The following is a 16460-nucleotide window of genomic DNA, read 5'->3' on the forward strand; positions in this document are numbered from 1 at the left end:
GTCTGTTTATGTTAGCAATAACCTCGTTGTAGCTATGCTAACCTAGCATAGCATTAGCTAGCAGCTTAAAGCCAGTAAGTAACTGCAGAAATACGTGTAGAAAATATTTGAGGACAGAACAACCGTTCATCAGTCCGTCAGCTTGTTATTAATGATGTCAGTGTTAAATCAAATGCTAAAGCTATGTTCTGATTCTCCATGAAGCTAACAGTGTAGATAATGAATCAGGACTTGCTGGAAATCACAGTACGGTGGAGATGAGCTGCTGGGTGGAGGTCTACACCGTCACAGCGCTCTTCTAGTCAGCCGTGGTTCACAAACTCAGCCCATTTATGAGCAACACACACATTTGGCTGCATATTACTTCTTTCATTTATTTGACAAATATTTCTGTGTTTTTTCTGTTGATGGCGGAGCTTGGTTGTTTGTCTTCCTGTTTGAAACGTGATTCAGTCGTGTTTACAGCAGACCAACAAGCTGGAACTGTTCATGCTGCTCTTTCATTTATTTTATTTTGTTTATTTGATACTGAGAACTGTTCAGCAGTGTTCCTGTTACAGTGTGTATATTGTACATTTAATTAGATTTACTAACAGCGTTTTGGTTTAATACAATAAACAAATGTTTTGTATTCATTATGAGCAGGTTTATTTTTATTTTTTAAATTTCCCCTTAACTGAGAACCGAATTGAACCGTGACTTCTGTACCGAGGTACGTACTGAACCGTGGTTTTTGTATACCGTTACACCCCTAGATTTTACAATAAAAAGACATTGTTTTAAACATAATTAAATGCACAGAGGGTCGCTGCTGTTTGAAGGAGAAAGGAGATTTTCTGTTTCGTTAAAATACACACAATATCCAGTAAAATTAAAAAAAATACTGATTTACATGTTGACTGTAAAAAACCGTAAACAATGTCCACATCAAAAATAATAATAATTTGTTATTTTACAATATTTGACTGAAGCAGACTCTGCTCTGTATTTAAAGCAGCATTATTTTACTGGTATTTGCTGTAATTTTCAACATTTTCAAACATATTTTTCCTGACACTCTTGCTGCCAGATTGTTTTCATGACAGAGCATTTAAAATGTGTTTCGTCTGCTCGGTGTCTGTAAAGCTTCTATCGCAGCTCTTTGTCTCCGCAGCAGATGTTCTGTTATTGATGACGATCTGCTGCAGCAGCCAATCAGCTGCTCCGACAGAAGGCCCCTGGGGGGGGTCTGCACAGACTCAGATCAATCCATCCCCCATCAGCCTCCGTCTGGTTGGATGCTGGACTCGCTGCATTTGAAGCCGAGTCTGAGGCGCTGCAGGACAGAACAGAGATTCTGGGTTTTAATTTCAGAGTCAGCAGCTGCACATCAGCTGTGTGACCTTAAAGCACCCGAGAGGCTGAATCTCTCAGGATTAGCTGCCGTGGAGCTTCCTGCTGCAGCCTCATAGTCTGATCTGTCACAACAAGTAGAGCTCAGCAGGTCTGTCAGACAGAACAGCAGCTGCTTCGTGTCAGAGGATCCCTCGAGTTTAACAGCGACTCTGTGAAGCTGCTGCAGCTCACGAGTGTTTCAGTTACAGGCGTTAATCTGTGCTGAGGCTGTGAGAACATCTGCAGAGCTGCTGATATCATGCATGTTTGTGTCAGTGTCCACGGTCTGTGATCATGGTGGAGACAGATTTTGAGGGATATTGTTTAAGACTTTTTACATTAAAGTTCTTAACATCAGTCCAGTTGATCTGCTGGATAAGTAAATATCTCTGCAGTGCATTAAGATAGAACCAGGTCTGGCTCTAGTCTGTTCCTTAATGTGGAACCTTGGAGTGAAGCTCTGGTAGAACCCTGTCTAGATGTAGAGTTAGAGGGTAGATGTAGGGTTTGAGGGTAGATGTAGAGTTAGAGGGTAGATGTAGAGCTAGAGGGTAGATGTAGAGTCAGAGGGTAGATGTAGAGTTAGAGGGTAGATGTAGATGTAGAGTCAGAGGGTAGATGTAGAGTCAGAGGGTAGATGTAGAGTTAGAGGATAGATGTTCTGAGGCTCCACCAGATGGAGTAAACCTGTATTCTCTCCATGACGTCAGTAAATGTAGCACAGCTCAGATGTAGTACCTGGTTGTTCCAGCAGGTGGAGCCTCTAACTGTCTAATACTGTAGATCAGCTTTAGAACCTGGCTGCTGTTGTGGTTTGAGTTTGAATCTGGACAGTTTCCTGTTTGCTGTCTGATTGGGTAATTTCCTGAGAGTCCGATCACGTGACCAGAAGACATCAAAGCCATCACTGTGACTTTCAGCAGTTGATCCAACATGAAGATGAATTCCACCTCGTTGTCTCTGCAGCTGTTCAGTCAATGTTCCAAGTTCACTTCATCAGTTTCAGTCGTTCTTTAACAACAACAGTCTAAATTCAGTGGTTTCAGCTTCTTCAGTGTGAATATTTTCTGGTTTCTTTCCCCCTTGACAGTAAACTGAGCATCTTTGGACTCAACAAAATATTGAAGGAAACTCTGATCCACACTTTCTGACATTAGACCAAACAGTTGATTGATACAGAAAATAATCCACAGAGGAATCCAGTCTGACATCGTGAGCAGAGTGTTGTGACTCCCACACCATCAGACGCTTGTTCATCTCGTGTGTTGCAGGTTTAACACGACACAGTGGCCGTCCCATGACATCATGTTTTCATATTCACCAGTGGAAGTCATCAGTCGTCGCAGCTTTTCAATAAACCTCCTTCAAACCAGACTCCATTCAGAGAAGATCCAGTTTAACTCCAGCAGAACGTTTCTGAAGGAATCCTGGTTTTTAGCTCTGATTTGGTCGCTGCCAGCAGATCTTACATCAGATGGATTTCTGATCTCAGCCTCTTCGCTGTGAATGTTTCCTGGTCAGTGACAGTAAACTGAAGATCTCAGGACCAAACACGGATCCATATTTCTGACACCAAACGTGATGATTCATGCAGACAGCTTCAGTTTGCTGCTTCCTTTGACTGTCCAGGTTCACGTGGACGCTCATGTGATGTGTTCAGGGCTGCTTGTAAATGAAGCGTCAGTGTGTAGCTGTGAGTCTGTGCTGATGGATGAGGCGACATATTCTGCATGTCAATAATGAGCTGCTCGCTCAGTTCTCCCAGAGAACGGTTCCATCCTTCAAATGAGTGTTCTGTGTGACGAATGTTCCTCTGCAGTCGCTCTAAAATAGGACAGAGTGCTGCTGGGCGCCGCGCCGCCTCGTCTCTAAACAGGAGGATTAATGTATCAGTGGAGGACTTGATCGTAGTTAAACACACATGTGCTGCTGCGACTCGTCAGTATTTGCATGTCTGAGGGAACATCTATCATCATCATCATCAAGGCTGCAGAACCGCCGCCGCCGCCTCCGCTGAGACTCAAACCTTCACTGCAGCGAAATCAAACGCTTCCTAAACGCTGCGCCTCGGGGGAAACGCTCCGACGCTGCGCTTCCCATCATTCACCTGCAGACATCACACATCTGCAGCAAAAGAGCAGAAGTCTACCAGAGCCGGGAAAAGCTTCGTCTGCAGCTGTTTTTAACGGCTGATGACTGGAGTGGCTCGGCCCATTCAGGAGCCGGGGGGGCGAGGAATGGTACCGCCTGATAGATGGAGAGCAGAGACGGGAGTGTGAGCAGAATATAAAGAGACCCGGAGAGGTGCATGATGGGAGCAGGAGGAGGCACACAGCCAGAAAATTGCACTGCGAGCTCCGTGATGAGTTCAGCTCCTGCTCTGGTTCTGGTTCTCCTTTGTCTCCTCACTCCTGTTGTCTTCAGGCCTGAAAGATGCAGAATGCAGACGAACCTGCAGAGAAACGCTGCCGTCGTGTTTCTGGGCTGCAGAACCGTCCGTCCGTCCGGCAGCGTTTAAACAGCAGAGCAGCTAATTATAGTCTTAAGAGCCACAAACAGCAGCTTCAGGAGCGCCGGCGCTGAATGGAAGCTGCTCCACATGCTGCTTTCTGCTCTGCTGCTCTTTGAAAAGCAAGTGGGTCAAGCTTTTCTTCTTAATCCAACATAATCTGGCCTTTCCTCCGGCGGGGGCAGAAACAGGATTCAGCTGTCGGGGTTTTTCTCTAAAAACAACCTTTTTAAGGCAACAGACGAACAAACTGCTGCAGTTTGTGAGTGAGAGTTCAGCTGAACAGAACCGAACGTCCTCAAAAGACTCCCATCACTGAATCTGCTGCTGGACTCAAACCCGTTTCTATGTTCACGCAAACATGACCAGAATCTTCAAGGTCTGCATTTAAACCCAAACCTGAAAACAGCCAGAGTTCTGTTCCATAAACTGGGATGTTTGGCTGAAATTCACCAAAGACTGACTGAAAACAAACTCAACTGTCAGAATAAAGGTGCACATAAGACATAATGTGGCTCTTTCAAACTAAAAGCCTCTCCACAGCGCCTCAGCTGATGAGCGTGCAGACGGAGCAGAAGCTTCACAGTTAAACACCTGAAATCATTTATCTTACTTTGCATGTTTTTGAGCTGAAACAAAGTTGGTTGAAAGTTATTTTCAGGAGAAGAAAAGTGATCAGCTGCTAATTATCGGTGACGCAGGTCCTATGAGACGCACTGAGCTGCTGGAGTTCATTTTATTTCAGCTGCTGAATGAAGTCGATCATTTAGTTGAACCTCTTCTGATCACTGCTGCAGCCTCAGAGCTGCTGATGGATGATAATGATCAGCTGATCACTATCAGCTGCCTGATCAATAACCCTCTGAGAGTGACGACGGCTTCCTGCTCTGCAGCTGATAGTGAATCTCCCTGAGTGATCTGAGATCAGTTTAATCTCTGGCTGTCATCCATCTGAAGGATTCTCCTCCTGCATTGTTGCATTTCTTCATCTTCTGTGCGCCGTACTCACATCGTATTGGCCGCCTGGTGTCACATGACCACAGCTGAAGACGGTTGCTGACGGCAACCAACGACCTGCTGCAGGTGAAGCTCAGAGAGCAGAGGAGCTGTCTGCAGCTGAAGCATCAAACCTGAAGAAGGTGTTTCCCACAGATCAGTCCGACTGACCTGGCCTGAACAGAACAGCTGGGAGACGCTAGCTTGGCTTAGATTAGCTTAGCTTAGCTTAGCTTAGCTTAGCTGAGCATGCAGCGTTTCTGTTCTGATCTATGAAATTCCTCCAAAGCTGATGCAACACGATGCTGTCAGAACCTCATCAGTCAGAGGTTCATGTGAACAGTGAAGCTGTGGTCCAGTTAGCGTCGGGCTGAGTGTTACAGTGTGTTACAGTGTGTTACAGTGTGTTTGTGTGTTTGTGTGTTACAGTGTGTTACAGTGTGTTACAGTGTGTTACAGTGTGTTACAGTGTGTTTGTGTGTTACAGTGTGTTTGTGTGTTTGTGTGACAGTGGCTGGATGGTGTGTTGATGAAGTGAGCTGGTATTTGGTCTGTCAGGTCTTTAACAAACTGTTCAAGTGTTCAGGTTTTGTGCTGAAGCTGTGAGAATGTGAGACAGCAGCGCTGTGATTTACTGAATGTCTGTAAACATTACAGCTGAAGGCTGACGTGTTGCGTTTCTGTGTCAGAGGAAGCAGATATCAGAGTCCAGACCCGGTTCCATCCATGAACATGAGAGTTTTCAGAGAGCAGAGGTGATGCAGCCGCTTCAGTCGTTACGCTTGTGTCTCCTTTTACTCGTTTGCAACTCATTTTGACCGACAAGGTTCCAGGTTTTGGATATTCTGACTAAATGTAGACGTGGCTCATTGGTAGGAAACAGAAAGTGGAGTTCACAGGTTCTAGCTGTTGGTTTGATGTTTGCTCCATTTGTCATCTTCACTTCACCAAGCATGAAAAATAACAAAACTTTGCTCCACTTCGTTTTCAATATTACGAGAGTCTTGTTTTTGGTTTCCATGAACAAAGCTGCATCTTCTTTGTTCCATTTGATTTTCAGTGTTCATGAACATTTGGAGAAAAAGAAATGTGTTGTTGTTGTTTTCAGCAAACTGACAGGATCTTGTTGTTTCATCACGACGTGCTTCAGGTTTGTGGTTTCCAACAGGTTTAGATTTGGCACCATATGAAATGTAAAATGTGGATGTTAAAGTACAAACTGCTTCAACACAAGTTAGCATGCTAACATGTTAGCATGCAGCTATTAGCATTTAGCTCAAGCCTCCACTATCAGAGATGAACTGAAATCTGAGGCTCCGCCCACTGACCAGCCAATCAGCCGCCTCATAGCAGCTGAACCAGGAAACATCCATCAGCGGTGTTGCTGCCTGACTGAAGCTCTGCCACGTGAAGAAAATCTGCATTTGTAGATCTTCTTTTGGGACAAAGTGACCAAAGCTTTGATCCTCAGGTGCTGCAGAAGTTCCAACATGGCTGCCGACGCCTTCTGGTGGAATTCAGCCTCTCATCCGTTTTCCAGCATCATGAATCTTTGTGTCTGTTCTGCAGAGCAGTGAGTCGCGTCCGACTGCGGCACACGAAGGCCCGGTCCGGTCTCTGCAGCAGGTCGACTCGCTGCAGCTGACATTTACCAGACGGACGGAAATGTCAGCGGATCCACACTTTAGCTCCAGATAGAAGCTGCTGCTCAGAACACAGGTTCTGGTCCTGCCAACCTCTGTTCACACAGACACACAGTTAATTAGGATCCAGGAACCACCTCTTGAATTCTGTTATTTCTGGGCTTTTGGGGATCTTCAGGTTCGCCAACGGGCCGACTGAGCGTCGTCAGGAACACGAACGTGAAGCAGAAAAACACAACGAATCCAGTTTGCGTTCCCTCTGCTTCGATGCCACGTCTGTTCCACAATCATCACACCGTGAACAGGGATTCTGCAGAAATATCCACTTTGAATTCATTTCTTGGGGGGAGTAAAAATGAAATCATGCTGCAGGATGATTGTTTTGTCTTTCAGGAAACAAACTTAGAGGCCTTTAACGAGCACCAGTAATTAGTCTGGACCACATTGTGTGTATTACATTCAAGTTTCAGTGAAAACAATGAGAAGAAACAATCAGAGCTTCTCTTCAGCCTCATGACGATGAATCTGGAACCCAGAGCTCCTCGTCTTCTTTAGCTGCTCGGCCTCTCGCTTTGTTTTGGGGAGACTGACTGTCTCGTCTATTCCTGTCATCCTCGGCTGACTGCCTGCACATCCACAGCTCCAGAGCCGGCCTGCAGCTCCAGAGCCGGCCTGCAGCTCCAGAGCCGGCCTGCAGCTCGCAGCCCACATGCAGCGCTGCTGCTGCTGCTGCTGCTGCTGAGGAGGAGAATAAAAGCAGCAGCTCTGCTGTCGCTGCTCGCTTCTGTTGGGATTGTCTTTGCTTGATGAAGTGATATTTTCTGTTTCTGTCCAAAGCTCAGTTTTCCTCGTGGCTGTTTAAATGTCTTCTCCTTCATTGGAGGCTGAATTACTTTTCCAAACAGATTTGAAGCCAGAGAAGATAAGGATCTTAATTAGCTGCAGCTCGGCCCTGAACATATCACACTTTCACACCAGGAGCCTTGTTCTGCTCTTTAAAGTGCAGCAGCTTTGATTGTGTGAGATTCAATTAGCTGCTGTCATCAGAGCAGCTGCAGCGCTGCGCCCATATACAAGCATGTAGAGATCTAATCACAGCTCACACGACGGCTGGATCACAAGTTGTTGCTTTAATGTTCAGTGATATTTGAATTTTAAACTGAATTGTCCACCGTTGGTCAGCCAGTCATGGAAAAGGTTTTTGTAAACAATCTGGTCAACAAGTGTTTATTTTGGAGGGACTTTTTAATAAGAATGATGAAATATGAAGAAAGATGTTTGTTTGAAATGTCACCATGTTGTGAAACCACTTTGTGACTGTTGGAAATCTGACAATTCCTTCTGCTCTGACAGTTTCTGAGCTTCCCCTCAGGTCCCAGTGGTTCTGATTCTGAAGTCTTTCTGTGTAGTTTTGGTGAATTCTAAAGAAAACCTGCTCGTAATGTAATGAAGTTATTTCTCAGCAGACTAATGCTGTGATTTATGTGAAGCTCCCAGTTGTTCAGTCTTCCAGCGATGAGTCCGGTTCCGTCCAGGCCACATCGAGCTCAGAACTCCTTCGAGTGTTGCTTCACACGGACCTCGTGGCTGAACACGCTGACATGTTCTTTCTCTCTGCAGGTACATTCGGACCATGTATCTCGGCATTCAGAGCCACCGGCAGAAGGAGAACCAGCGGCGGTTCTACTGGGCCATGATGTATGAGTACGCCGACGTGAATATGCTGCGACTGCTGGAGACCTTCCTGGAAAGCGCCCCTCAGCTGGTGCTGCAGCTCTGCATCATGATCCAGAGCAACAAGGCTGAGTGGCTGCAGTGTAAGAGCTTCATCTCCGTTCATCATGTTTCACGCCAGGCGCCTCCTGGTCCACTTTATTTACTGCAGCAGCTGTGTCCGGTTCCAACGTCCATCGCTGTTGTTGCCGAAGCCTTGTCCACGGTGCAGCTCCCAGAGGAGGAGATTCAGTCAGAAGAGCGACGGCGTCATGTCTGTAGAAACCCTGCGTCATGTTTCATGCATTCAGACCGAGCTGCCTCCACGGTTACACGTCTTAGAGAAGCTCAGCTGAATGCACACGGTGGTTCTGGAAGATCTGGGTAATAATGTGACTTTCAGAAAAGTGATAGATGGCTAAAGGAAAATGTGCTGTTTGCTGTAAATAAGCAGCTTTCAACCACCGTTGTGTGGCTTTGGGCTTAAAGATCAAACTTCTCTCCAAGTGTCAGACCTCCATCAGTATCTGGCTCCACTCATGTTCCAGGAAACATGCTGCTGCACAGTCATTATCACTGTCTTCATGTGTCTGTTGGGGTCAAAGCTAAGTTCTGCAAAATATTGTAGCTGAATGAAGAGAGTTTCACACGTTGTCAGAACTCAGACACTCAGGAGAACCTTTAAAGGGTTCTAGATCCACACAAATAAAACTCAAGCAGCTGTGAGATTCTGTACGGACGCAGACAGAATAGTTTCCAACAAGCGATTGAAAGGATCCAGCAGAGGACACATTTTTAATTTCTGGTCCTTGAGAATGTAAAAAGGAGCAAAATGTTTAAACGAAGGCGGCGCTGCAGCCCCACAAAGACCCGACAGGACCGGAAGCTTCCTCTTCTGTTGCTCTGGAAAATCAATCATGCTCAGTTTAGTTTGGACTTTTGACAAGAATTTACAAAAACAGACTCTGATGTCAAAGTGAAGAGAGATTTCTACAAAGTAGTTTTAGTTCGTTAAAAATCTGCCATTTTAAAATCAGTGACTGATCAGTGTTCACCTCCTCTGTAGTGACTCCAGTGTAGCTCAGCCAGGAGGTGCTAGAAGTCCCACAGTCAGTAAACGCATCATGTGAGGTCAGTGAATGTGTCTCAGTGATTGTAGCATAACGACTCGTGTATCTGGAAGGTCCAGTCGCTGGTGGATCAGTACTCCTGCACAGAACTACACCATGAAGACTGAAGAACCCTCCAAGGCGGTCCAGCTGAGAACCTGTCTGGACCTCCTGCAAACACATCAACAGTTAGTCTAAACAACTGAAAACTGGAAACTTGTCTGGTCCAACTTTAACACATCAAGGAACATGGATCCGTCTGTATTTAGACACTTACAGGAACTTTCTGGGTACAAACCGTCATCCTGGTTTGGAAATGCTGCGTTTTGTTCCATGTTTAGGGCCAATAATTATAAATATGGCCTCAGATATGTCATGTAATGTTTGGGATGTGCTGGAAGCTGTTGTGTGTGGACAGACTCTGATTCCCTGCCCTGACTGTTTGTGTCTGTATTCCCAGGTGTTTCTGCCATGTCCTCCCTCCTGTCCCTGGCCTGGGTGCTAGCATCTTACCACAAACTCCTGCGTGACTCACGTGACGACAAGAAGAGCATGAGTTACCGAGGTGCCCTGGTGCATCTGTTCTGGCGCCTTTTCACCATCTCTTCGCGGGTGCTCTCCTTTGCCCTGTTTGCCTCTGTTTTCCACATCTACTTTGGCATTTTTGTGGTGCTCCACTGGTGTGCCATGGCCTTCTGGGTCATCCATGGCGGCACCGACTTCTGCATGTCCAAATGGGAGGAGGTACTGTTCAACATGGTGGTGGGCGTGGTGTACGTCTTTTGCTGGTTCAGTGTGCGTGAGGGCCGGACGCGGTACAGAATGGTGGCCTATTACACGGTAGTCCTGCTGGAGAACGCCATCCTCAGCACCCTTTGGTATGCATACCGCGACCCAGCCACCACCGACGCCTATGCCTCTTTAGCCCTCTGTGGCGTCTTCCTGTGCTTTGCCTCAGGTGTGGCCTGCATGGTTCTCTACTACGGGGTTCTTCACCCCATGGGCCCCCGCCTGAGGGTTCTGGCCAGCTCCTGCTGTGCCGAGCTGCTGTGGGGCCTTCCGTTGCCTCCCGAGGCCGAGCCCATGGCCCCCACACCGGGGCCCCGCGGCTCCCAGGCCACGCCCACGCGGGGCCTGGTGGGGGAACACGTGGAGTCGGAGGAGGCGGCCACGGACACCTGCCTTCCGGTTTTCCAGGTGAGGTCCACGGAACCGGTGGACGCGGCCGGGAGGCCCATCCGCCCTGAGGGTCCGCTCATCAAGATAGACATGCCCAGAAAGCGCTACCCCGCCTGGGACGCACACTTTGTGGACCGGCGCCTGCGCAGGACCATAAACGTGCTGCAGTACATTAGCCCTAACGCGGTGGGCATCAGGTACAGGGACGGTCCGCTTCTGTACGAACTCCTGCAGTACGAATCGTCCCTCTGAAGGCGTCTCCACCACAGCTCAGCTCATCTTCCCGCCCTCCCTCCACATCTTCTCTTTCCATCTCCTCCTCTGTCATCAGTTCATTTACTGCAGGAGACGTCTGTTTCATCACCTGTTCAGACACTCATGGTTTATTTTTGGAGAAAAACACAGAAAATGATGAACCTCCAGTATCTTCTGCGACATGCAGACGTCTCATATAAAACCCTCCACACTGACAGACGAGGGCTCTGTATGAGTGTGTAGATAACATATGAATGTTTCATTATGAAATGTGTTTAATGCATTATACTGTATCGGTGATTCAACCTGTGAATACTTGTGAAGGGCATATTGTACGTCCTGGTGACATGGGACTGGCGCAAAGCCTGATGGGAATGATGGAGGAGCGTCTCAGAGGGGGCAGGTCTTTGCACATCCCAACATTTACTGCCATTCTTTATGTAAAGCATTCAAATATATGATCATGTTTACTGAGTCTGCAGCCCGAGAATGAAAACGGCGCCGAAATCTGCATCACAAAGCTGTAAATTAGAAAAAGGACACAAACAAAGCAGAACGGACAGATTCTGTCTTTCTCTAAAAAATCCTAAATGTTGGCCGAAAAGGAAGCACACTGACCTTCAATCAGCTTCGGACGATATTCTCACGGTGCAGACTGCCCTCCAGTGGTGGCCGGCTGTAACAGCACGCCTTACCGTCACATTCATGTCACAGCACAGAATAGAAAGAGACGAAAACATGAAAGGAATGTAGACGCGATGAGCACAACGTTTTCTAATTTGGTGAATCATGTTAAAAACATTCCAAAGACTTTTTTAAAAAGATTATAGGCGTTTGTTAAAGAGCAGGAAGCTACAAACGTGAGTTAATGAGCACTTTGAAAGTGCAAAGACAGCCTTCATGGAGTCCTCCACCATTCCCTGTGAATCCTGCAGAGTTCCCCTTTTAAACCTCCCTGTTGGCTTTTCTTTAGGTTGATTATTATCTGCTTAACGGGTGCAAAGACAACTTGTGATACGTTCCGGGAAAAATATTGTGACAAATCTGAGAAGGTATTTCTATGCTATTTTACTTCAGTATTTGTGTCTACATTTATAGTCATTGAACTATATTTTGCCAGAACACACAGTTTTTTACATGAGAAAAGTGTTAAAACTCCTCACAGGGCCGATGCTCTGGTTGGGGTTGAAACAAAGCCAAATCGTATCTTACAGTACTGTCTTTCCAGTTTATTTGCCCCTTTGAACCAGTTGAATGAGTCCGTGCCATGTTTATTAGGCCTGCTGTTCAGCAGCTACACACTGAACTCCTCCTTCGATACCGACTCAAAAAATAGAAAAACATGCCTTCTTGGTCAGAGGACTAAAGTTTCCAGAGAGGGCTACTGAACAATCCACGAGAAAAATGAATGCATTTCCAGTTTTATCTATTTACTCGATGATCCATCTGAATATATAACGTGTGTTTTCTACATTGTGGTGTTGGCATGACTTCAGTGTGAGGCATTAGTTCAGATGCACCCAACAGGAGCTGCCTGAAGCCCAGCACCGCTCAGATTCCTTTTCCTGGCCGTCTGGCGCTGCCTCGCTGTGGCCTCCCGTGCCTGTAACATCGTACTGTAAAAGGCAGACGCCGACGAAGTCCAGGCCAAAGGTGAAGGAGGGTTTTTGCCAGGGGTGGAAAAGAACACGAGGGCAGATCGTGCTAAAGGGACTGAACCGGAGTCCGCTGGACTCTGTTTGTGGTCGTGGTTCGTCCTCGGCCCTTTCTCGCGGTCCTGCCCTCTCGCCGAATGTTCGGCTCCATCCCCGGTTGCTGCTCCGCCCTCTTCCCGTCTCCACGGTGCCGGGCCTCGGTACACTCCGCCAAACACACTCTCTGGTAACTGAACAACGGGGTTGAGGCTGAACAAACGGAGATCCTGACATGAGAACATGCAATGAGGTACACTGCCACAGCTCCACCATCCAGGGTCTGCCACCCGACGTTCAGCCCTGACGATTGAGAACTGTTGGGTCAGCTAGCAAACATCCAACACGCCGTCTGTGTAGATACATGTGTATGCAAACCTGTTCATCGTTGACCATAGTAGCGGATCCTCTATGTTGTAGTGAATGAACAGCCATGTTAGTAGTTAGTCGGTGAGTGAAGTGAATAATACGAAAAAACAGCCAGTAAAGGGTTCCTCAGGACCAACAACCAGACCACTGAACCAGCTGACTCAGGGGTGTCTCAATGCAGTCCTCATCCCCACGCATGTCCTCAAGGGTCTCCATTTTTTCCTGAACACAGCATCCCCTCGGCCGGGAAGCACCACTAAATTATGGTTTGCACATTGAGTGATTCTTCATGTTACGCGGCTGGAGGCAGTTTTTTGTGGTAGTTGGCTGCCTGGCGTACAGTGCATCCTTTCCAGACACGGACACTCGTCCAATCAGGTGCAAATACACTGTGATCCATCCACGTGTGTGTGGGACACACTGCTTCACACACAACATGCTACATCTGGGCTGCATTTCATCTAGTGGTGCTTAATGTCCAGTATTTATGCTTGCCTAACTGTGTCATTAGAATAGTGGTAACTACAGTTAATTAAACAAATTGATTTTAAAAGTCTACAAAGAGTCTATATGTACAAGTCTGGATTTTTATGAAACATGCAGTCTATTTTACGTATTTCTACAGAACAGTCACCATTTTACATTCTCTAACTGAACAGTGATTAGCTAGGAGCCAGATGAAAGTGGGTTTTATATATTTTTCTTGTTTTCTTTAAATTACACGGGTCTCAAGAGCTAAGCAGCTTCTACGCTGTGCAGCGCAGAACTCGGGCTGCCACACTTTCTACCATGAACAACACAGAACCCTCCTGTCCGGTCCGCTGCGACGCCTGATAGAACCAACACACAGCAAGAGTGTCTGAACCCTGTTCTCCTCGGTCCTTGTTGTGCCTTGTTACTTCGGGTGCTTCGATCCAGCCATGGCAGCCAGGTCCGCAAACAACAACGCCAACGTCTTTCTTTCCTCGTTTCACGTGCCAGCACGCTCACAGGACCAGAACCTCCCCGTCTGCGTCGCAGAACCAGAACAACACGTGTTCTCCGTTCTGTCAGTCGACTGTTCAGTCTAACAGCTTCATCAGAGGTGGCATCTGCAGGACGACACTGTTTCAGAACCGGGTCAGACCTGGTTCTGTCAGAGATGCAGGAGAACACAAAAGGCAATACTGAACATGTTCTGTAGTGGAACACAGAGTTCCTCATCTGTATTAGAGTGAGCTGATCTACACTCAGAACCATAAAGGTTTGAACTAAAACAGAAAAATGGTTCTTCCCAGTGATGCACCAGAAGAACGACTTTTAGTCACACAAAGAACCTTTCAGCAAGACGTTCTTCAAACGTCTTCAAACGGTTTTTCAAAGAACCCCCAACTGTGCCTCAAAGAACCATCAATAAATGGTTCCTTTAGGCACCATCACTGGCATGCCAAAGACCGTTAACGAAAACAGGTTCTTTAAGGAACCATTTTTCAGGTAGTTCTTTGTGGATCCACCTGCTTCTGCTTTGACAGCAGGATCTGATAATCATTTAAATAGTTTGTAAGGAAAAAGTCAAACATGAGAATTTTCAGCATTTCTGGGTTCCTTCAGTTAGAACACATGTAATCCTTGGGTTCTGTTCAACATGTTCTCAGACACCAGTCTGGGATCTGTGGTGAACGTTTCTCTGTTTTCTGGTGTTTAAGTGACTCATCCAGAATAAAACAATGAAACCAACCAAAGAACACCAATAAACATGAAGAACTTTTACAGAACCACCCTCTACATGGGAGGTTCTCCTCTTTGTGCTTTGAAGAATCAGGAAGCCTTGTTGGAGGAACCTTTATTGTTCTGAGAGAGCAGATCCAGCTGATTGAACATTCGTAGATTTGACTGTTCTAAGGAGAACACTAACAGAAACCAGCCACGACACTGAAGATCTGATTGTTTTGTTCTTCTGTCTCTGCCTTCACATCTTCTTCTTCTTCTGTCTTGCGATTCTGAATGATTTGTGGTGCCGAGATGTAACTTCCGGTGTCTTTGTGTCTCGTGGGAACATCCTCAGTCTGCAGCTGATGACAGACGTCAGCTGACTAACAGGCCCGATCACTGGTTCTCCTCCCAGCATGCCTTTAGAACCCCACATTCAGCATGCCAGTGCTCTGCACAGCCCTCTGATTTCTGCATTAATGTGTAGCAGCAGGCCTCCGTAGTGTTTGACCTGGTTTCCGTCTCTACCTTCGTGTCATGACCACGTGTTGCAGCACTGAGGCGACGTGGTCGGATGAGAAAACGGTGCGTTTTTCTTCTTTTCTTTGTGTTAACGACCTGGTGCTGAACAAATACATGTAAAGGTGCTACCACTGTGGACTGCACGGTCCACCCTTCAGAGAGCTCAGCCTTCCGGTCCACTGAGAACCTGCAGCCGCCCAACGCTCTGCAGCAGCAGCACCTCAAATCCACACAGTTTACAGCAGAACTCAACTCTCTATGGTGCCATTTTAATTTTCCAACCTGCACAGAAACAACAGCTACAGCTCGACGGTTTCTGCACACTGCTTCTGTTTTTATTCAGTCTGCACTAGGATTTCTGTTTCTCTGAGAGAATGAAACTGGCAGATGACAAAATGCATCTTTTTAGCACAGGAGCACAAAAGTACTTCTGCTACTGGAATTTGGGTAAAAATATATATAGAACGTGATTGCTGTGTTGTAAATTCCTGTCATCTATATGTCCTTAATCTGTGTGTATCTATTTTTGTTGTTCTTGTAGAATTGGCTGTAACATTTTGTTGAACAATGGAGCTGATATTCCAATCAAGCGACTATGGTTGTCATATTATTGCTGCTGATTTTTGGAATTGTTATCAAAGGTGTTGGGAAATATTGCTTTGTTTCTATTCAGTCAGTTTATAGATTGTGTTAGCTTGTTGGTGTATTTCACAGATCTATCAGGATGCTGTTCAGAAGGTGGCACAATGTTAGAAACCAGATCTGCTGCGACAACGTGGCGTCTTTATGAACGTGGACTCATACGACCTATAAGGAATGATTTCTTTGTTGTTGTTCAATATAAAATGTAAGTAAATTGTTTCATGGAATCCCCGTTCTTTAAAAAAGCAAAACTGATGTCCAGTATTGTACCTACGCCCTATTTTTGGGAACAATATGAATATTATTAATAACATATGGTGCTAAAGTTCTTTTTGTATGTTTTGGTTTTTAGATGAAAAGAGAAATATTATGCTGAAAATGTAATGTTAAGCCTTACTGTAGATTCATATATCAGACTGTTCATCCCAGAAGAGAAAAATAAATATAGTATTTGAAAGTGAAGCCTGTCAGCAGTGTGTTCATGTCACACCGTCTCACTGATAGGTCACCTGCACAGGTGTCGGAGGGGATGCATGATGTTACAACAGACGTGTTGGTCAGAAGTTAGACGCTTTAAAGTGAATTATTTAAAGTTAGAGCGAAGCCACAGGCATGAGATGGAGGTATCCGAGTACAAAAACTAGTAAAACTAATAAAACTAGCAATAAAAATACTGAAAGGGCAGATTAGTAAAAATGTAAAAGAAAAAAATAAAGGAATTAAGATTAAAGACAACTGAAACGACAGCTGGAGGGAAAATGAAATGAAG

General features: G+C 46.0%; 1 protein-coding gene across 1 annotated transcript; it reads left to right on the forward strand.

Moving 5' to 3' along the window:
• Window positions 1-219: 219 nt before the first annotated feature.
• On the forward strand, window positions 220-10775 carry LOC103367973 (XK-related protein 6-like). The gene is given in 3 exon segments (XM_008296182.1): window positions 220-275; window positions 8143-8339; window positions 9805-10775. Coding segments are annotated over 3 exon segments (1224 nt in total).
• Window positions 10776-16460: the final 5685 nt, after the last annotated feature.

Source organism: Stegastes partitus, unplaced genomic scaffold, assembly GCF_000690725.1.
Source record: "Stegastes partitus isolate 25-593 unplaced genomic scaffold, Stegastes_partitus-1.0.2 Scaffold1109, whole genome shotgun sequence".
NCBI classification, from domain to species: domain Eukaryota; kingdom Metazoa; phylum Chordata; class Actinopteri; family Pomacentridae; genus Stegastes; species Stegastes partitus.